General features: G+C 33.1%; 1 protein-coding gene across 2 annotated transcripts; it reads right to left on the bottom strand.

Annotated features, from left to right (window-relative positions):
• Window positions 1-5238: 5238 nt before the first annotated feature.
• Window positions 5239-21892, bottom strand: LOC129942152 (angio-associated migratory cell protein). 2 transcript variants are annotated; one of them, XM_056050964.1, is made up of 5 exons: window positions 21689-21892; window positions 21255-21592; window positions 6106-6297; window positions 5645-6033; window positions 5239-5565 (listed from the first exon to the last, which is right to left on the bottom strand). In XM_056050964.1, the coding sequence occupies exons 1-5, from the start codon at window positions 21783-21785 to the stop codon at window positions 5355-5357; spliced, it is 1227 nt and encodes a 408-aa protein (XP_055906939.1). In that variant the 5' UTR covers window positions 21786-21892; the 3' UTR covers window positions 5239-5354. The 2 variants fall into 2 exon arrangements, with proteins under 2 accessions (XP_055906939.1, XP_055906940.1); XM_056050965.1 differs by having other exon boundaries at window positions 21255-21609; window positions 21689-21827.
• Between the last annotated feature and the right edge of the window lie 1185 nt (window positions 21893-23077).

The following is a 23077-nucleotide window of genomic DNA, read 5'->3' as shown; positions in this document are numbered from 1 at the left end:
TTTGTTGACTGGAAAGTTAGTCAAGAAAAATCTTACTAACTATCAAGTCAAGTCTACTTATGTCAAAATGACAGTTGATCATGTTTTTTTATTTATTTACTGCACAATTCCATTAATTTTTTTGTGTAAAAGAGTTCCTTTTCAAATTGGAAAAGAAATAAGTAATATTTCTTTACAATACAAAATAATGATGTGATGTTCTTGTTGCTTGTCTAAGGAGTGTTTTGTAGGCAATAAGGTTTTTGGTAGGTTTTGTACTATGAACTTAACTATGAAGGTAGAAAGTAGTAAAGTAAAGTTCCAAGTTTGAAAGTTGTGACCCTGGAAAAACTAACTAGTTACATTGGTCAAAATGTACGTTTGAAAAAATGCAGTTGACTGCATTATGTTTACGATTTGCAAACGTTGTTCAGAAGAAAAACAACAAATCAAGTGACAGCTGTCAAAAAAAATTAACACCGAAAAAAGTATTTCCAGATTGGAAACTAAACGTTTAAGAAAAAAAACACCGTCTTATAAATTTTATTTCAACGTCATAAAAGCTTCAGTTTAAAATAGGTTATAATAAAAATCTACACAAATTTTTATAAAGAAACCAATAAATGTCCTAAAGATTAAATAAAAATACAAAACAAAAAATATATTGGGGTGATAATAAAGCAATAATTTTAAGAATAAATATTAAAATACCACCCACACATTGAATGGGGTATAGAAATGAGGGTGAGGGTGGTGGTAAGCCATTGGCACCACTTGTCTCGTCGAGGTCATTATGTTAAAAACAGAAAGAGGATAAAACGTGAGTCTGATGGTTGACAAAGGCTGTATTTTGAAATGTACGCTACTATTATGAAATTCTCGGGCGCTTTTAAAATAACACTGTGCTACACAAATATAAAATAAGGAAAGCTGAAATACGATCAACACTGATAACTTCTTATTGGTGCCCTTAAGAGTTTATAAATATTGATGTTTTTGTAATAATAGAAAAGTTTAATTATAAAGAACTTCAAAAAGTATAAAAACTTCAAAAGTATATTATTGTATGTAAACTTAAAAAAATGTTAAAATGGCAGATTTCGAACAAAAAATTAAAACCTTCAAAGTATTTTACAGATACAAAAAAATACTATGCAAACTTGGCAAGCATTGATTTTCGGCTAGAATATCCCTAGAATTAACTTCAAAAATATTACATTTCATAGAAAATATTAGGGTAGTTAATTTAATAAAAATAATTAAATTTCTACTCAAGTAACTTGAGGATCAGAAAAGATGTTGACGTTGTCCTTAACAAAACGTTGTACTAATATTTTGTATAACTTTTAGAAATATCGACAAAAAGAGGTAGCCTTCTTGATCTGAATATTGTATCTGATACATCATCTGTTCTAATTTTTGATCAGCTATCTTTGGACTTTATGTATCTCAGATTGCACTTGTAGATCAAATATAGTTCTATACCATTAGCATTTTCTTTTAAAGATGATCGGTAGATCAACTTAGCTGATCTTCATCATGACGCGTTTCTAGCACCTTGGGATGACTGTCATTTGATTTTCGACCATGATGTTAAGTGTAATGATTTTCAATAAGTAGAATTACGTCTTTTCAATGATTATGTTCCAACCAAAACCTTACTTTTTCATAACAAAAGTTGTCCTTGGTACACTTCGGAGATTGTCGAAGCTATTAAATCTAGTTTCAAAAAATCATTCCAATGAATGTAATGACTACAAACTCCAAAACGAAAAAAGCTTTGGATCATTGTACGACACTTACATAGGTATTTCTTGATCAATGAGTGTTTTTTAATGTGGAATTAATGGTGATGCGCTTATTTTTTTTCCTGAACACAATGTTGAAAAATCATAATTTTGATTTCTCAGACAAAATTAATGCATACCTTCAAACGATAAGGACTTTTTAAATTGAAACGGTTGATGAGAATGATGTTATTAATTGTGTAGGACTAATTAAATCAAACGCTGTTGCAGACGATGGTATACCAATCCAATTTATAAAACTAATTCTTTATTATAAAACTAATTCTGCCTTACATACTACCTTGTGTAACTCATATTATTAACCATTGCCTTATAACTTCAACCTTCCCAAAGTCATGGAAAAAAGGTAGAGTTATGCCTATTGTTAAACACAATTATTCTATGTCTGCAAGTAATTTTATGCCAATTTTTGTATGCCAATTTTTGTATTTATTTTCTAAAGTCTTTCAGAGATTAATAACTAAACAGATTCTTGAGCAGTAACCCTTACATATCCCTTTATTTCGTGGCCAATCTGGTTTAAGGTCTAAACACAGTTTTTCTACAGCCATTAATAAAAAAAATACTTTTCAAGACTATGATAAAGGATATGTTACGCTTCGTTATCTGCTTGACTTCTCGAAGGCTTTCGACGAAGTAAACCATTACATTCTATACTGAAAACCCATAAATATGTTTGGTTATGGACACTTTGCAGTAAAATTTACTATCATTCTGACACATTTTAGAGGATTGTCAGTAATGAAACAGTTTCAAACTTCTTTCCTTAACGATATGGTGTTCCACAGAGATCAGTCCTAAGTCCTATTCTTTCATGTTTATTAATAACTTGCCATTTGTTTGCAAACATTCTACTGTACACTTCTATGCTGATGATGTTCACTTGTACTTGGCTCGACCAGTTAGAAATATAGAAGAACTTGCAGTATGTATAACCGAGGACCTTTGTAACATCAGTAAATGGTTTGTTTCAAATGGGTTAATATTTAATCCCAAAAAGTCTTAAGTTATCCCAATAACTAGAATAAAATTAACCCTACATTTTAATCTATAAGAAAAAACTAAAAATTATTCAAACTGTAAAAACTCTGGGCTTTGTTCAAAATAGTAACGCATCAGGATATTATGATCATACAAACAATGTTATATGTAACAAAGTTATGCATGACTGCAAGCTTTACTCCAATCGACACAAGAAAACGAATTATTAAAATGCTATTCTTACCTCTCAAAACTCATACTCTGAAGTAGTTTCTTCTCATGTTGATTCCCTATCCCAATATAAAACTCAAATAGCCTTCAATGGCTCGATTAGGTACGTTCATTGACTTGGTAGATCCGACCATACTTTACAATACGTCCTTTGGCAAATACCTTAAATCACCATATTGATCGAAGAAACTTTTTATTTTTACAGAATTTATATTTTTATGAATACAAAATATCAAATAATTAATTAAAAAATTAATAGTAATTAAAAAATCGAACATTCAAAACATTTTCTAAACCGTTTTTTAATTATCAAAAAAGACAAAACAATGTGCCAGTTTTGTATTTAATCTTTTAAATACCAAAATATGTCTTTTTAAAACAAGAAATTCTTAAAAAGATTACAAATTTTAAATAACATAAACAAATATCTAACACATTAAAATTTGATAATTTGTTTCCGAAAAATTAGTGTCTAAGGAAATCGGAAAAATGCATAGCAGTTAATTGTGTCGCAAAAACGCCCTTGATTCCATTCCTTAACGCTATTTTCAACCTAGACATCAAAATTGGGACAAAACCTAACCACTAGTCATCAACATTTTTTTTTTTTTTGCACAACTCAAACAATACATTAGCCCATATTATTATTTCTCCATCAGTTCAAGTTCTCTAAAATATAACTCTTTAAAAACGTTCAAAATCAATAATACACTGTTTCAAGACTAAGAAAAAACATAGTTATTATATAAAAAATTGTAAATTTTATAATTTTTGTTAAGAAACGCACTTAGTTCCCGAAAATTCTAATTGGTTATGATATGAGTCTACTCATTTTACTCTTTATGATGTTTCGATGAACTCCAAATAGTATGTTTTTGAAAAATATATTTCAAAGTAAATTTTACGTGTTGATGAGTTCGCTATACGAACTGCTTAAAAACCGTTTTAGCATAAATGCATCAGAATTACTTTAAGCTTATTGTAGAACAGGTGGAGTTACAACTTTTTGAAGTAAATAATATACGGAAAATGTTTGAACCGGAATACAAAAGAAAGGGATTATAGATTTGGAAAATCATCACAAACTTTAAATAAAAAAAATACTTTATGTATATTTTCAAAAAGCCTAACATAGTATTTTTTCGTAGTTTAAAAGGATATATTTCAGAAACCTAAGCTGATAGATTGATTTTGATTTTGAAGTTTGATCCGAATTTAGGCCATATAAAAACTGTTGGTAAGTTATAAACTGGAAGACCTTTTTGGCCATAGAATTTACTGTTAAAATTCTTCATTAACAAGTATTCCAAACTTCTATCCCAACCTGTTTTCAATATCCATTGATTTCTTGTAAGCAATCAAAGTATTTGTCTTTGTCAATCATTAATAAATTCTTATCAAAATAAAGTTTTTTTAAAACAGTTTCCCTTGTTTTAAAATCCGCCCCTGATTTATATTGTCTGTTTTAAGCAAAAATTCACTGCCAATCCTTATTCATACGTCGTCGTCTATTAACTTATAAATGTGACAAGCCACAAGTGTTAATGCACTTTGGTTGCTTCCAGCTTACCTACTTATCAATGCCTATGCCTATCCACTTTTAGGTTTGTTATTAAAAATATATATACTTAAAAATAAAACAAGAACAGAAAACTTATTTAGGGAAATGAGACAAAAATATTCACAATTTCCGAACCTGCGCTTCGCTGCTCTGCGCACATCCTCCCTCCCAATGAAGCCATGTGTTTTAAGGAAAAAAATATTCATAACAACTTCCACATAAATATTTGCAATGTAAATAAAGATGAAAAACTGATTTAAGGTCTAATCTGCGTTTATCGGTAGAAAATATAACAATAAAGTGAAAAACCGGGTCAATCGATTTTTGTATTGTGTTGTAGATAACTTTATTAGCGGTAAATTGAGATAAGAAAGAAAATATTCGCGTACTAGATAAGACCATGTCACTGATTACAAAACACTCTCATTCATTTATTGATTGTGTCTCAAAATTTTCACGTTTCACATTGTAAGGAACTCAAGAAATAACACAAACAAAATCCACAAATAAAATACTGCTTATACGCCGGGGGTATCACTTTTTTCGAAGACAAACAATTCGGGACTTCTACATTTTTCTTATAACTCCACCAACTAAAGTAAACGTTGTTGTATTGAAGCTTTACCAGAATAAATCTCAGAGATTCAATTAACGAAAATAAAAACAGAAAGACGGACATGCGTTACAAAATATGTTTTTTTTTTATTAATAAAGATCTAAAACTATTTTATTATTTACATAATAACTAAACAGAGGGAATAATTTAACAATTTAGAAGACTGGAAAATAGAATCTCATTCCAAAGTTGGACATTTGAAAATTTTGGCTGTTTGATCTTCTGAAACTGACATCACAATTCCTTCTCGTGCATTGTACTGCATGGCGTAGATGTCACCTAGATGACCGGAGAGTGTGAAAATCCGTGAACCGTTTCTCGCGTCATAACCAAAGATATTTCCCTGAATTGTTCCCACAAGTAATGTGTGGTCGGAAATCCATTTCATTCTAAGAAAACAAAAACAAATGAAATAATATTTTAAAATAAGGAGAAGACCATTTTATTGGGTTGTTTAAATAAACTTACGAAGTTACTCCATCATCAATCTGTTGGTGTTCACACTGGGTTCTCATTGAGTATTTCTGATAATCCCATATCGCAATTTGTCCCTGCAAAGTACCACTCGCTGCTACCTTGAAATCGGCTGATGGTGAGAACGCAACACACTCAACAGGGCCACCAGCTTCAACGGAACCCACAGGACCACTGTTCGTAAGGAATAGGATTTTTCCATCTTCACCTCCAGTCATATAAACTGGATTCTCTTTGTCACACGAAACTGTGGAGACATTGTCTTTGTGTGCCATTGGATGATTCAATTCAACTTCCATCACAATGGAATTTGATTTGATGTCCCAAAGCTTGACAGTTCCATTACCATAGCCAGCTAGAAGTTTCTTACCATCACCAGTTATCTAGAATTTAGGAATTATTATAGAGTACATTAATGATTTTCCTTGATGAGGTTAATGTAGAGAGAAAGTTACCTCAGCTGATTCACATTTAACACCATTTCCTGGGAGAATTTTACAATCGCCTGATGGTATTCTCCAGATGTAAATTTCACCAGCTTCACTACCAGCTATCAGAACATTGGCTGCTCGATGCCATTTCATCCAACACATATCGCCCATAGAATAATCCCATATTTTTGTCAAATCATCAGAGATTTTGAAGACCTTTGCAAAGAGAAAAAAGAAAAGAATTTAATGATAAAATGAAGGAAGGAAAAGGAAGTTTTTTATCAACAGATTCAGTGACTTTTCATTGTAGTTTCCGTGTGTAAACTATCTAGTACAATTTTGGTAGACAGTTGTTGCAAATTAGAAACGTTTTTCTAGGCAGCTTTCTTTTTAATCAACTTATTTATTAACAGAAATAAGTCGTTCATTTATAAGAACTGCCTTTTTGTTGAGATAATTATATCCTTACAAAATAATTCAAAATTTATAAATTTACTAGCTGTCCCGACACACGTTGTTTTTGTCATATAAGTAATTTCTAGAGAATATTTTGCTAGAAATAAATATCTTATTGTAAGTGTGTAAGGATGTGGTATATAAGTGGGAGAGGTATATATCAGACAGACATCGTTTGGCTTTGAGACTTATTGATATTCATTGCAAATGCCAATCTAATTTTAGATTGTAGGCTTTTGAATTGAATTGGCACATCTGTGGGTATAATAGGGATTCGCGGTAGTCATATATTTTCACTTCGGAATTTGTCATTTAGAATTATGGTTCCGATAACATTTTTCATCAATTTTTTAATTACTTATCGCGTGCCGTTGCACAACCGTGGTACGTTCAATTTACGAAGCAAAATTACCGGAGATCTAACCTTCAGTTGTAAATTATGCGGTGGCATGCCTGGTAAATCCAAAAAAACTCAGTTGGATAATTTGCAGCTTTGGTAGCATCACAAACTGTATCAAAAGATTTGTATGACACCAAGTCTCCTGGTAACGGATATGCACGTGGAATGTTAGGTCCCTTAACAGACCTCGTGCAGCCGAAGAATTAGCGGAGGCCCTAGACAGACATCACCGCCATCCAGGAAATAGGATAGGATACCACAAAAAGCAACAGAGCTTATTTGGATGCGGCTTTGTCATTTGTGCCAGACTTAGGCAACAAGTCTTGAGCTAAAGGTGCATCAACGAGCGCCTAATGACCCTCCGCATCAAGGCTTAATTCGGCAACAGTTCCATTACCATGAAAATTGTCCTGGCCGATTTTAATGGCAAGCTAGGTAGGAAAGACATCTTTGGTGGAATAATCGAGAAAAACAGCCTGCACTACAAAACTTCCGATAACGGATTCAGGCTCATCGATTTTGCTGAGGGGTGAAACGTCATGCTAGGCAGTCTGCGTTTTCCACACCTCAACATCCACAAAGGAACTTGGAGTTCTCTAGATCAATCTACCGTCGAACAGATAGACCATATTGCGATCGACTCTAGACACGCTTTCAGCATCATGGATGTCCGAACTTTCCGACGAGCTAACATCGACTCGGACCACTACGTCGTAGCACTTCGGGTTTCCAGACCCAAGGCAAAACAGGGAGGTGCTGGGAGAAGCTACAACTTCGAACGGCAACAAACGCAAGAGATCGCCAAATCCTTTTCCGACCGAGTTACAAGTAACCTCTCTCGAAGTTCTCTGCCGCCAACACAATGTATCGAAAACCAGTGGCAACATTGCCTAGATGCAATCAGAGAAGCCGCCTCTGATGTGCTGGGTTTCAAACAGCCACCAAGAAGGAACCCCTAGTTTGATGAGGAATGTCGCCAGGCAAATGCAGCCAAACAACAGGCACGCAAAGCGGCGATGTATAAAAGGACAAGAGCTGCATATGAGCTCTATCAGCAGAAAAGGCGAGAGGAACACCGACTTATCAGAAGGAAAAAGGGAGAGCATGAGAAGCATACGGTCGAAGATATTGAGAGGTTCAAAAGCAGGAATGAAGTTCGAAGGTTTTATGAGCAAGTGAAATGAAATTCAAAGGTACATAAACCTAGAATCAAAGGCTGCAAAGATGAAAATGGAAACATCATAGTAGAACCTCAGTCAATGCTGAGGATATGGAAGAACAACTTCTGCAGACTGTATAACGGCGACGACGAACCGAATTCCGCTGTCAGGCAGGATGATCCATTCAACATAGACGACGAAAAATAACAATCCCGTCCTCCTAACTTAGACGAAGTTAAGATTGTCATATCTAAGCTAAAGTCTAACAAAGCCGCTGGAGCGGATGGCTTGAATGCCAAGATCTTTAAAGCAGCTGGAGATTAGGTGGTTACGAGCATGCACCAAATTTTTCAACAACGCCGAAACTGCGAGCATGATATGGTCATAAATGGTTCTTTGTTCTTCATTCATTAGTGGGACATTGCGAGCAACAATAGCTGCCATTTCTTCAGTATTGTATAGTAGTTTAAAATTTAATTCAGTGTCTATTAAATCAGATGTATTTCGATTTGGTGAATGCATACCGAAATGACTGAGTGGTAAGTTGGCAATGATAATCAAAGATCTTCAATAGGAATCAATGGGTCATTGTACATAGCGTCACTGAATACTATCGTAAGATCGTCCGTGTACGATGTTGAAGTAACTAAACCTTACCACTTAGGAATATAAAACAATAGATAAAAACCTATTCTGAGATCTTACGAATGTATATGGAAAATTTCATTGAAATTGGTTAAGCCGTTTCGGAAGAGTAACAGGAGAATTTTATATATTAGAAGTTGAGTTAATTTGTAAGTTAGCTAGTTAGAAAAGAATACAAGTTTTGGAATAGTTTTGGTTATTTCTAATACTGAGTGTGGCTTTGAAAGCATCTCTTTTGTTAGTTGTTAGTTATCTTATATCAATTAATTTTTGATTTCTGAGGCCCCTAAGTAAATGTTTCAGTCCTGGTCCTATTGGAAAACCACAATTTATGTTCAAAATGTCTGCCTTACGTCTTCTATACACTTTTCCTTTTTTCACCGAGTTTCTGAAATGTTTTAAGTTCTAAGATATTTGGAAATATTCATAGGCATTTGACAAACTAAGTCAAGTCTTAATAAATTAAGTAAAATCGGACTTAACAACCATTTCGTTATGTGGCTTTCTTCATATCTTGATGATAGATATCATAGCGTCATTCTCACGAGTAACCCTTCATGTTAATTTGAAGTCAATTGTGGTGTACCTCAAGGGAGTAATTTTGGTCCTATGCTGATTATTTTATTTATTAATGATTTGTCTTCTGTTTTAAATTATTTGCAGGCCCATTCTGCTGTTCCTGGGGGGAATTTTACTTGAATTTTCAATAATCACTATTCTGCTATTCAATCGAAGTGAATCTGTGTATGTCGGTAACGTCGGTAATACTGCGCGGTATTCTTCCGTTCACGTGAAAGCATTAATTCTGTCAAATTCAGATCCGTATAGAAAATGCAGCGGATTTTTCATTTGATGTCTGGTTTGTTAATGTTGTGTTAAGTGTTTCTTAACTTATTTAATGTTATTTTTATTTTGTTGTAGTTTCCGTGTGTAAACTATCTAGTAAAATTTTGGTAGACAGTTGTTGCAAATAAGAAACATTTTTATTGGCAGCATTCTTTTTTTATCAACTTATCTTTTAAAACAAAAAAGTTGTAAGTTTTACATTTGCTGCCTTATATTTTTATTTGAATTCAATAAGTCAGTTGAAATTCTTGCAAATCTCAGTATTGTTAGAAATATAAACAGTCATTTCCACCTTCAAATAAATATACACACTAAATAATAATTTGCATTAAGTACACCGTGTTATTGTCTTTTATGTTGGGCTTCCAACACTTTACTTTTGGAGTGTATTTTTAAAAACAAGTTACATTTGTAACAAATGATGTTTTGTTTTTATTTTTTTTTTAAACCGGCTTTAAGTTTTCACTTTTACATTAATTGTATTCATTGGAAAAACATAAGAAAATAATTATTCGAGGTGATAAAATGTAATATTTGATGAGAAATAGGTTGGGTTAAAATTGGAATTTCTCATTTTGACGTTTCACCATTTTATATCACTCGAGTGATGAAGTGTTTAATTTAAGCGAGTGTAAGCGAAATAAAATGAATAAATGTCAAAATTAGTCTCGATTATAATACAACTTCCTAAATCATAATAAAAATTTTATTTTACTTTCATTGTTCGTGTAGTTTCCGTGTGTAAACTATCTAGTAAAGTTTTCGTAGACAGTTGTTGCAAATTAGAAACGTTTTTCTAGGCAGCATTTTTATATCAATTTATCTATTTAAAAAAATAAACTGTTATTATTAAAGTAGCACTGCCACAATTAATTAGGTTGACGATTATTTTACTCCATTGTTTTAATGAATGTTAAACAATTAAGTTTATAGTGATTTTAGATCTTAAAGTTTACAGAAATATAAACATGGCTCTTTCAAATGACGTTAACTAAATTTATACTTTTCTTGCGCAAATATTACAATGGGCAGGTTTCGACAACATAAGGGACTTGCAAGTCAAGAACAATTTCCCTAACTATCAAGTTAATTCTACTTATGTTAAAATGACAGTTGATCATGTTTTTTCAATCAACTGGAAGCTGAGCTTTATTACTATGATTTATTTTTCTCTAAAAGAGTTCCTTGTCAATTTGGAAAAGAGATAACTAATATTTCTTTACAATACAAAATACAAATCGTGTTGAACTTGTAGCTTGCCTGAGGGGTGTTTTGTACACAAAAATTTTGTTGAACTTAAAACAAACAAAAATTTTAACATGAAGGCTGAACCTGCCCAATGTTTACAGTTAATCTTTAGGTAAATTATATTAATGTTTTATAATAGTATGCCTCATTTTTGTCTTACCACAAAAAACTAGCGGAATACAATATTGAGACGTCCCAAAAGAGGCAAAATTAAATACTCTCTAAGAAATGTAAACAGAGCAAATTTTAATAGAACTCGATTTAATTGCATTTATGTATTTTGTTTTTGTAGTTTCCGTGTGTAAACTATCTAGTAAAATTTTGGTAGACAGTTGTTGCAAATTAGAAACGTTTTTCTAGGCAGCATTTTTATATCAATTTATCTATTTAAAAAGAATAAACTGTTGTTAAAATATTTCTGCCTCAATTAATGAGGATCACAATTATTTAACTCAATTGTCTTAATAAAAGTTAAAAGCACAAGTTGATAGTATTCTAGGACCTCAAAGTTTACAGAAATATAAACAAGGCTATTGCTAATGTCATATTGACGTTAGCTAAATTTCTACTCTTTTGACGCAAATAATAGATCTGTTGCAGACATTTTTGTCACTAAAAGTTGGTCAAATTTGTAAAGTGGGGATGAAATGCTCTCAGAGAGAAACCAAACTGTCAAAATGTCTGAACCGGTTTTCCCACCAATTTGCACGAGTTTTGACTACTTTTTTAACGTGAAGAAAAATATACTCAAGCAGAGTTACCGAAGATCATGCATATATTTTAATCAACTTAATCATGAATAAGAATCCAATAAAATAAATATCAACAAAAGTAAACTAATATTTATTTGAAATAAAAATATAATTATTCTATTATAAAACTTAAATGAGTTTTTTTCTCAAAAAATCACTAAAATTTTTCTCAAAAGTTTGTTTTGATTTTTCGTGCAGTACCAAAATGAATTTTGAAATTAAATTTATCGCGGAAGTACATAGCTTACACAGTCTATAATAACTAATGGGAATCCCTCGAAAAGTAAATGTATTTTATTTGTTGACTTTTATAACAGCTGTTGAGCTGTCAGCCAAAGCAAATGTTCAGCATATTTGAACTAGAGCGTCCGTTTGGAGTCAAATTACATTCTTTTCCTTACGATTTTCAAACTGAAGCTGAAGCGTGTTTGTGTTTCAGCCATAATGGCTCTTACTTCGCACGCGCTCTTACCTTGTAAGGATTAGCACAACTTTTGAAGTGTGGAACGACTTCGAACTAAAAATTACTTAAACTTTCAGTCTGAAACTAGGTGTGGAACACACTGAATAACAACGGTTTTTACATTTGACTTTTTTGAGGCGATGGTTGCTTTTCATTTCAAATTCAAACATTCTCTTAGAAATGTAAACAGACCAAATTTTTATGGAACTTAAAATTTAATTGCTTTTATTTTGTTATTGTAGTTTCCGTGTGTAAACTATCTAGTAAAATTTTGGTAGACAGTTGTTGCAAATAAGAAACGTTTTTCTTGGCAGTAGTTTTTCTTAAACTTATCATTTAATACGAATAAGTTATTGATTATAAATCTTGCCTTGTATTATATTATATTCACTAATAAAAAAAAAACTTAAGAATTATTGCACGCGATATTTCAATTAAGGCTTATGATAAACTTTAACATCCATGGAGCTAAAATACCCCTAAATCAATGACACAGAATTCTAGAATACAAAGTTTTCACCATGGCGAAGTTCATGTGTGTCATATTATGCAAGCAAAGAGATGGACACATAAGTTTTAAAGCTTAGCTTTGCTTAAGCTAAGAACCGCTTGTTAAAAGATGGAAACTTTCAAGTACTTTAAGTAACACGTTTTCATCGACAAGAAAACAAAAGGTTTTCCAATAAGAGGTTTCATTTTGAATTAATGCTTCAATAAAACATTTTAAATTCTTCAAATTCAGTATGAAAAATTGTCAGTTTATTTATCTAAGAGGTGAACAAAATAGGCTATTGATATCTTGTGATTTAAATTAGTTTTATACTTTTCTTGAACTACATAAAAGATAAGATCTATGAAGATGATCCAATATTAATTTTTTTGGAAGATGGAGCTCGAGGAGAAGTTATCAAACGGAAAAAGCCGCAAATATTCAATGAATATACATTGACTTTTCTTAGAAAATACTTTTTTTTTGTATAAACCATTCCTGTATGCGATTGATGTTGTCAGGCATAAATTAAAACGAAATCTTTGACTGCAAAGCCTTGACCTTTATGATACCCTTTTCAAAACTATAGTTGAAAAATGAACGTCATCTTCAAACACATGAAGCACACAGAAGCTATTTTAGCTATGCATAACAGCAGTGGATCAATGAGAGAGATAGCAAAAGTCATTGGGCGCTCTTCCAGAATGGCGTGGAATGCTATAAACTCGAAAAATGTTAAAGAAACCAGATGGCGTCCATCTAAAATGACTGAAAGAAACAAAGCTACGTTGGTGAGAAAAGCTAAAACGAATCCGTTAAGGTCCTCAGAAGATCTGCAGCGAGAAATACGAACGGCAGTTAGTTCTAAAACTGTTCGTCGTATCTTGCAGGATAATAGCCTTCATGCACGATCTCCAACGAAGGTGCCCTTACTAAGAAAAATACACACCCAGAAGCGGATCTGTTTTGCAAAAACGCATCAAATGAAAGACGACCCACTTAAGGCCAAGAAGCAGTGGAGGAATGTGCTTTGGAGCGACGAAACGAAAATAAATTTATTCGGAACGAACAGTTTTTTCGTCGCCCAAAGTTCGAGGCCTACACCGCGGTACACAAAAGCAACCGTGAAGCATGGAGGTGGCAGCATAATTGTATGGGGTTGTTTTTCTTGGCGGGGTGTTGGTCCAATATTCGTTATAGATTGCATAATGACAAAGGAGTCGTATGTGGACATACTGCAAAATGTTATGCTGCCGTGGGCTGTCGAAAATATGCCACTTAAATGCTGTTTCCTGCAAGACAACGACCCTAAACATTCGGTAAAATCAACAAAGCTCTGGTGTCGGCGAAACAAATTGGACGTAATGGAGTGGCCTCCTCCAAACTATCCGATTCCAAAAGATAAGTGCAAGAAGTTGGTAGACTCTATGCCAAATCGAGTGGATGCAGTGTCGAAAAATAAAAGTTTTCAACGAAATATTAAATATTCATCGCTAATAAATTTAAAAAAAATGCATTCTTTATCAAAGTTTGTTGTTTTTTGTTAAATTAATCAAGTGTTGCTATTATTATGACCACTTGTTGGGAAGTCTAAAGTAAATGAACTATGAAATTTGCCTTATGTAAGTACTACACACAATATTAGTGTTGCTATTATTTTCTGTATATTTTGTGTTTGGCATAAATATTTCAAATAATAGATTAATTTCTTAATAAATGCTTTCAATTATTCAAACGTGAACAAAATATTTCGTCTTTTAAGTGTGGTAGTTGTTGTTTCTGTATGTAAACTATCTAGTAAAGTTTTGGTAGACAGTTGTTGCAAATTAGAAACGTTTTTCTTGGCAACAACAGTTTATAACTTATCAATTAATCTGAATAAGCTATTGATTATAAATGTTGCCATGTAATGCATCCAATAATAATAGTTGTTGGTCAGGTAAAAACTCTCAAGACGTGCAAGAAATATTTAATGATATAACCCGTGTTTTTTTGCCATTCTATGAATACTATAGTAGAAAATTCCCAAGAAAACCCATCGGGAGTAGCCAGATTTTTGTATTTAAAAATTGGTACAACTGAAAGAAGAACTGTAATAATAAAAAAAAACACAAATAGAAGAAAGTTTTGTGAAAATCAAGAAAATTAGCACACAAAAAATTAATTTAAAATAATAAAATGGACAATTTTCAAGAAGAAATGGTAATAAAACATCTGGAAATTGAGATTCTATAAAAAGACTTCATTTAACAATTGCAGCTTTGACATAAAATAAAAACTTCAAAAGAAGAGGTTTGTTCGTAGACTACTACATTAATTTCTGGTATTGAAGCGAGCTTGAAACTCGTCTCAGTTTTTAATATAACTGAATCGAGTTGAAATGATTTTGATTCGACTCGATTCCGGAGGGGGATTGGGTAGATTCAAAATTTGTGAAGAAAAACCTGTGTGGAGGAGTTGGTTTTACAGATAATGCATTATGGTCTGCTTATTTGCATGTTTGTGTACAAAAGATATAATTTTGTTTTAATCAAATTAAAAAAAAATGCACATGAAGTAGGTAGCATATTCTTATATGGTGCTGAACTATACAGTTTTTCATTGTTTAACAAGAATCAAACTATCTCACTTGCACTTCATAAGGAATATCGAAACATCATTTCCATTTTAGAAAATTCTATCAAACTTAATCATTTTTAAATCTTCTTGTTCGGTGAAAACACCAAAAAGATTTATTTAATCTAAACTCAATTAAACCTTTGGTGAAAACATAGCAAAACTTAATTATCTTTTCTATTGTTTTCTCTTGCAGAATAAGCCCAGTTAGTCCATTTTCATTAACAAAACTAAATAATATCAACAGTAACAGATTGATTTTTTTCCTCAATGGAAAACCCATAGATAATTCCAAATGCACAACTATTGAACAAACACAGCCATCGAGATGCAAATGCAATATAAATCGTACCAAAATTTGAGAAAGAAATAACACAAGATCCATTCGAGACTCGTATAAATGTCCAAAACCCTTCCATAGTAAAATTCTACTTTAACTTTTATCGCTAGTAATCATACTGCGGATATTGTTTTTGTTATTCGAGTAAAATCCTATTATACTTTTGATAGATTTTCTAAAAAATAGGGTATATTTTTCATATCTACAGTGTCATTGAACTATGCTAAAATTACCTTCACGTTGCAGTAAAAGGATATCGCTCTAGAGTCATTTTACAATTTCATTTGATTGCACAACCTAGACATAAATATTAATATGGTTTCAAAAATATGGCCTCAGCGGGTGTAACAATAGACTTTTTGAAATAAAATTCGACCCAGAAATGTCACATGTCTAAAATTATTTGAAACTTTTTGACATTTTTTAATGAAACAACTTAAATAATTTGTATATACGACATTTTGAGGGGAACTCGGATCCAATGTTGAATCACTGTAAATTGTGTTAATCGAATCAAAACTCGACGTTCCTTTTGAAGATATTTGATACATCAACTACGTCGAATTCTGCCCTCAAAATGTTATTTTTGAATTAGAATCAATCGTAAAATGTAAGAGATAGGTTTTTACAAATGTTTCTTTTTTAATTTTGTTTTGTTTATTTGTTGTTTCTGTATGTAAACTATCTAGTAAAGTTTTGGTAGACAGTCGTTGCAAATTAGAAACGTTTTTCTTGGCAACGATTTCTGTATAACTTTTCAATTAATTTGAATAAGCTTTTAATTATGAATGTTGCCTTATATTGTAACGACTTATAAAACGATATAATACCTATAATGTTTTTTTAATTAAGGCTTGATGAGTTTAAATTTTCAGTGATCTAAAGTGTCTCTTAACAAATGACAAACAATTTTGTAAAATAACATTGCTATCATGGAAAAGTTAACATATTTCTCAAATAATGAGTAAAAGCGTTTACGCATATCTTTGACTAATAGAAAGCTTTCTCAAAAAATAGAATTAGAATTATTCAGGAGATAATTCTTAAGTGAAACACTTCATCCACAAGAAATAGAATAGAATATAATAAAATTTAATATAATGTAATAGAAAAGAATAGAACAGAATAGAATAGAATAGAATAGAATAGAATAGAATAGAATAGAATAGAATAGAATAGAATAGAATAGAATAGAATAGAATAGAATAGAATAGAATAGAATAGAATAGAATAGAATAGAATAGAATAGAATAGAATAGAATAGAATAGAATAGAATAGAATAGAATAGAATAGAATAGAATAGAATAGAATAGAATAGAATAGAATAGAATAGAATAGAATAGAATAGAATAGAATAGAATAGAATAGAATAGAATAGAATAGAATAGAATAGAATAGAATAGAATAGAATAGAATAGAATAGAATAGAATAGAATAGAATAGAATAGAATAGAATAGAATAGAATAGAATAGAATAGAATAGAATAGAATAGAATAGAATAGAATAGAATAGAATAGAATAGAATAGAAAATATATTTTAAATAAACCCTTATTGAGGCAGATGTATTTTTTTAAACTTTAACATTTGCAATAATAGATATTAGTTTCTTGTATAAGCAAAAAACACTAAGCGGGTGTAAAAATTGTATCTTTGATAGCTTTTTTAATAATCTTGTAAGTTCTTGGTTCAGCGCCTATTACCAGCTTTGATAATATAAAACTTTTTTTAAGGAACAACGAAGCAAGTAAATTAATTTTTCTGATACTTCTTCTGGTATCCAGTTCTCATGAATAATCAAAGAAACAGATTTTAGTCATCTGAAAACTTAAGTGCTTTAAGAAACACAAAAAAAAGCCAATAAACTGCAACATGAAAATTATCATCGTGATTTTAGAAACAACATTGAACTAAGATATTCATATTGGGCAGGTTTAGACGAGTTAGGAGACTTCAAAATTGAATGATATGACCAAGTTTGTAGCTTAGATAAGCCAATATGTAACAAAAATGATTTTGGGCAAATGGCCACAAGTGGCTAAAAAAATTCCAGCAAAGGTCTAATTTTTGATGAGCTTTTTTTTATAATAAGCGCACACTCAAAGGGATAATACTACCCTTATTATGTAGACAAAGTGTGAGCACCATTAAAATAACGGTAAAAGAGTGTGACACAAGAAACATTGCGACGATGTTCAAGTGACGTAAATGATCTTATGATGGTAATATCACCAATCAATCTAAATGCTCTACGTTCAATACTGTCCAAGAGGCTTAAGTAAGTTGCAGGAGCACCAGCCCAGATATGGGAGTTATACTCAAGCTTCGGACGTACATATAAGTACATAAGTCTTGTAGATAACAGCCAGATCAGAGGGGAGACAAATTTCTTGCATCGCATTAGAAAACCCAAACATCTTGCGGCATTTTTGGCGACGTCACGTATGTGATCGTTCCACAAACGGTGGATCTTGCAGTTGAATCTCCTCGATGCAACTGCCACCTGTGGATAATGGCAAGGGGGTGTATTTCGCTTTAACGATAGACAGCATTGCGTTTTCGAAACATTAAATTCCACGCGGTTTCTTATTCCGTTTAGGTCGGAATTTAATGAGCTTATCATATTTTGTCGTTGCAGTTACACATCCGAAGAAGAGGGGTGTGAATCTGAAAACAAATATGAAAAGGTAAGAGTACTATCGTCAGCGAGAAATTGTATTGGATTAGAAGTTGCAGACAGGAGATCATTAATAAAAATGAGAAAGAGTGTTGGAGATAGAACAGAGCCCTGGGACACACCAGCATTTATTTTGTGGTTTTCCAAAGCACGCATTTTCGATAAGAGAGCCTGATCCCAAACCCTATCAAATGATTTTAAAATATCAAGTGCTCCAAAACGATGTAAAGATTTGCTCCACTGTTCGGTGAGAAGAACCATGAGATCACCAGTGGACCTATTGCTACGAAAGCCGTATTGCCGTTTATTAAGGAGTTTTCGATTTTGGAGATATTTCTTGAGCTGATAATTAAGCAGCGTTTCTATGACCTTGGAAAGAAGGGACGTAAGTGCAATCGGTCGGTAATTAGAGGGTGAGGAGGATTCGCCTTTTTTGGGAGTAGGCTGGACAAATGCGGTTTTCCATCCGCCCGGAACGAGGCCAAACGAGTAGGACAGATGAAAAAGCTTACGCAGTGGTTTTGTCAGCGTTGAAGAACACCTCTTCAGAACAATAGCGGGGATACCATCCGGACCAGCGGATTCATGTATATTAAGATCTTTTATGACTCTCGCTACACTACGAGTGAGACACAAGGCTTGCCCCATATAATCAGTAACTCGCTCAAGTAAAGGTGGAGTCATAACACTCACTAGCAGCGATGAATTGCCGGCGAACTGCCTAGCAAAGAGAGCTAACAAATGGAGTGAGTGAAGAATGACACGGGGAGGGTGAAACAATGACGGTAGAAGAAGCCTAGTTAAGGGTTTGTCCCAGCGAGGGAGAGAACCATGGCAAAGAAGACCATTGAACCGGAAATTCATTTTTTGTAATCGATTTAGGTTCAAGTACCCATGGCAGAGATAAAATATTTAATTTGCGGTTTGTAGGGAGAACCACTCAACCTGTCGACGCAAAATCACAATTGACGAGTGAAGAGTTATATGCAACTCGAGTTCAACGAAGCTAGTGCAGCTAATGGCATCGCTGCCGAATTATTCAAAGCAAATGAAAGGGAGTATGCACCAACTCACGTCCAAAACTGATGAGCAGTTTGTCCAATTCACAAGAAAGGAGATGAGACACTCTGAATTGCGGCAAATACAGAAGCATCAGTCTTCCGAACATTGCATATAGGATCCTTTTTGCCGTATTAAGTGAACGTTTGAACGCGTTCGTCAACAACCTAATAGGTCCTTATAAGTGTGGCTTCAGACCAGCCAAGTCCACCACTAACCCAATATTCTCATTACGTCAGATCTTGGAAAAAAACCAGGAACTTCAAATCGAAATATTCACCTTGTCCTTATCGATTTTAAAGCCGCGTATGACATCACCTATAGGGAAGAGCATTACAGAGAAATGTCTAGCTTTGGCATCTCTTTTAAATCTATCCGTTTGTTCAAAACGACGATGGAGAATGCACGCTGTTCTATCAAGTCGGAAAATCACACCAGCACCGTGGCAAATGATGTCAAAATTTTAGACAAGGCGATTCACTGTCATGCTACTTCTTCAACATCGTTCTGGAAGGAATTGTGCAAAACTCAACCGTCAACACTAGAGGCACAATCCAAGGTCCATCCAATTACTCGGATACGCAGATGATATTGACATAATTTAAAGATCAAAGCGTGATGTAAGTGGAGCGTTTTTGAGCATTGCGACGGATAGAAGAAGATGGGTTTAGTGGTCAATGAGGGCCAGACCAAGTATAAGCTGTCATCAAAAAAGGACATTGAACGATGATGCTTTGGTCAAAACGTCACCATGGACTGCTTAGACATTGAGGTAGTTAAGGACTTTGTCTAGGAACCGTTATAAATTCAAAAAATGACATCATCGCTGCAATCAAACGAAAAATAACTCTTGCCACTTCTTTGGACTTAGAAGTCAATTAAGAAGCAGATTCCTTTCTCCAGCATCTAAAATCATCACCTATAAGACACTCACATTCCCGGTTCTCATTTATGGCGCTGAAGCCTGGACTCTGTCAAGGAAAGATAAGAGCGTCTTAGGATGCTTCGAGAGAAAAATTCCTCGGGTGATTTTTGGTCCCACTTGCATAGATGGAGATTGGAGGAGAAGATGCAACGACTTACTGTACGAGTAGTACATCGACACTGACCTGGTTAAAAAAATAAAAGTCTAACGACTTAGATGGCTGGGTTATGCAATGCGAATGGACATCAACGCTACAGCCCAGAAGATCTTCGAATCTAATCCCAAGGGGCGGCGTAGGAGAGCAAGACCGCGACTCAGCGCACGCTGCTGGGAGAGGACTTCAACCGACTTGGCTCAGGTCCGCTCCAAACTTTAGCATCACCTTAAGTAAGGTTTGTAGAAGTGTTAAGGTATTTTCTTTGACAACAACTGAGGCTAAATCTTTCTAAAGTAAGGTTCCAAGTTTGAAATTTTTTCACCAGAAACTCTTACTTATTGCCTGCGTTTAAAAGAATGTACTTGACTGCAAATGAAGACACTTATAATGTCTACACCGGTTCGTTGTTTCCATAGAAATCCAGGGCCGAACCATTAACAGTTAAGTAAAGCGAATCGATGGCTCTAAACTTGCCCATGGTGCACGATTCCAAATTCAATGCATGAACGTTTTTAATGTTATAAATAGAGATTGAAATGTTGTAGATGTATAACAAATAGTTCACCTACCCAAATCTATTTCGGATCCAAGAATGAACAGTTCTTCTCTTGTTTAATTGTTGTTTCTGTATGTAAACTATCTAGTAAAGTTTTGGTAGACAGTTGTTGCAAATAAGAAACCTTTTGTTCTCGCACTCTACTACAAATAACAGGGTATTGATGAAACCAAATCATCTGTTTTTAGAGTGCACAATTAATAGAGTACAAATTTAATAGAACAAATGAGTCATTCAAAGCATCTGCTTCAAATATTTGTTAGCCCGAATTACTGGGTTTTTGAGAAGAGTGGAAGAATTTTTTAAAAATAAAACATTTCAGACACGTGGTGATGCAAGAAATATTCTTGCAAATGATATCACCCTAGTTTCCCTTAACTTACCATTATCTCTCCAGCCATATCGCCGGTAGCCAAATAACTTCCATCCGAACTGAAGTGTGTTTCTATCACAGAATCTTTGTGTCCTTCGACAGTGTGGATTTTCTCTCCCGTCTGGGTATTCCAAACAATTGCCTTATCATCCTCACCTCCTGTGACAGCCCAATCTTTGGTTGGATGCATTGAACACGTGAATGCAGAACCCGCATGGCCACGTAGAGTTAAAATGGCATCATCTTGAACTGGAGTACGAGGTTCAGGTTCGGCATCGTTATTGTCTTCGTCATCATCAGAGTGGTCATGGCTACCACCGACCATTGCTTCAAGATCTTCGATGGTAACTAGATTGCAAATAAAACTATTAAAACTAACATGAACAAAAATCGCACAGAAATTTTTGGGATTCAATATGAAAATGTATGAAACAGTTTTCTTACCTTCTTCGAATTCTTCATTGTCACCGATTAAATAATCTTCCTCGACGTCTTCATCATCTTCGATGTCTTGAATACGTGGTGGTGTATTCTCACGCATTTTAAAAAATATTTTTTAATGGAAATTTTTTGAAATAACACAGTGACAATCGGAAATGAGAATCGAAAAACGTGCACTCGACTTCTACAATCACTTTTTTATAAAAAGAAAATGACAGATGGCACACAGAAAGAAAAGGAAGACAAATGAGACGGAGATATGTAGTTACAGCCGCTGTCAAAGTTGATATATAGTCATTTTCGGAACACATCTCTCAGTGATGCCAAATTTATAATAATATTTCTATTTTGCACGCAAACTAATTAATTTTGTTTAATAAAGAAAGGTAAACATTATTTATGGCGTTTTTTTGTACTTGAAACATAACATAGGTACAAATATGTAAAATTGGTCAAAATTAAAGGGTGGGAAAAATGTATTAGTATTTTTAATTAATTTACAAATAAAACACTTGCGAAAATGTTTTGTAGATTTATAACTTGTTATTTTTTCAGTGATGCCTTGAAATATTTTTGGGGATTTTATTGAAAACTTACCATTTCATAAATTTTACTTGAAGTTCTTTATAAACTTTGGCAAATATTTTAAGAAATTGAATTTGACAAGAAACACTTTACACAAAACAAAAATTAATTATGCAAAAAAACAAGGATTAAAAGAGTAACAATCTTTAAGTTTAATACAAAAATATGATCAGCTTATATTTTGACAATAGTAAATTAGATTTCTCTTTGCCAAAAGTGTATATTTCTTGACAGCTGTCAATTAAATATAACGAATAAGTCCCAACTTCAAATCTCTTATGTCGTCTGAAGACCGAATCTGTTCTGTCAATTCTTAACCTATTGTCTACGTGGGAAACTTTTCATAAAATAAAACACTACAGACCGAAATGCTAGATCTACTTTTTTGTAAATTTTAATCATAAACTTATCTTTTATGGTAGATTTACATGTAAATCTACACTTGGATGTCTGCAGAAAAAGAGAATGCAAAATAATGAAAGCACACTGATTGGATAGAGAGAGAAATGCAAATTTATATGTCAGTGAGTATTTTATTTTTAATTATTGCATGTTAAGTAACATGTCAGTGTTTAGTTTGGCCTTTATTTAGGCATTTAAATGCAAAGAGACTCAAATCCATATTGATCATCGTATTAAAAACCTTGTTTCTGAAAAAAGGGACCATTTTATAAAACTTGTGAACTGATACAAAAAACACCGATCGTTTTAATGTGGTGAAGACTTTAAAAGTATAGCACCTATGATTTTTTCTTTGCGAAAGAATTGATGTGGAGTTACAGATCCTAACATTTAAAATGATCAAAT

Source organism: Eupeodes corollae, chromosome 1 (genome assembly GCF_945859685.1).
Source record: "Eupeodes corollae chromosome 1, idEupCoro1.1, whole genome shotgun sequence".
NCBI lineage: Eukaryota > Metazoa > Arthropoda > Insecta > Diptera > Syrphidae > Eupeodes > Eupeodes corollae.
Note: the sequence above shows the minus strand (reverse complement) of the source record. Positions and strands in the feature narration are given on the sequence as shown.

Bases quoted from the DNA above. Each gene is read 5' to 3' on its own strand.
- LOC129942152 (XM_056050964.1), bottom strand. From the start codon at position 21,785: ATGCGTGAGAATACACCACCACGTATTCAAGACATCGAAGATGATGAA. The intron at 6,034-6,105 runs GTAACTTTCTCT...CCTAAATTCTAG, and splicing joins TTAAATGTGAATCAGCTGAG to ATAACTGGTGATGGTAAGAA. The intron at 5,566-5,644 runs GTAAGTTTATTT...TTGTTTTCTTAG, and splicing joins ATTGATGATGGAGTAACTTC to AATGAAATGGATTTCCGACC.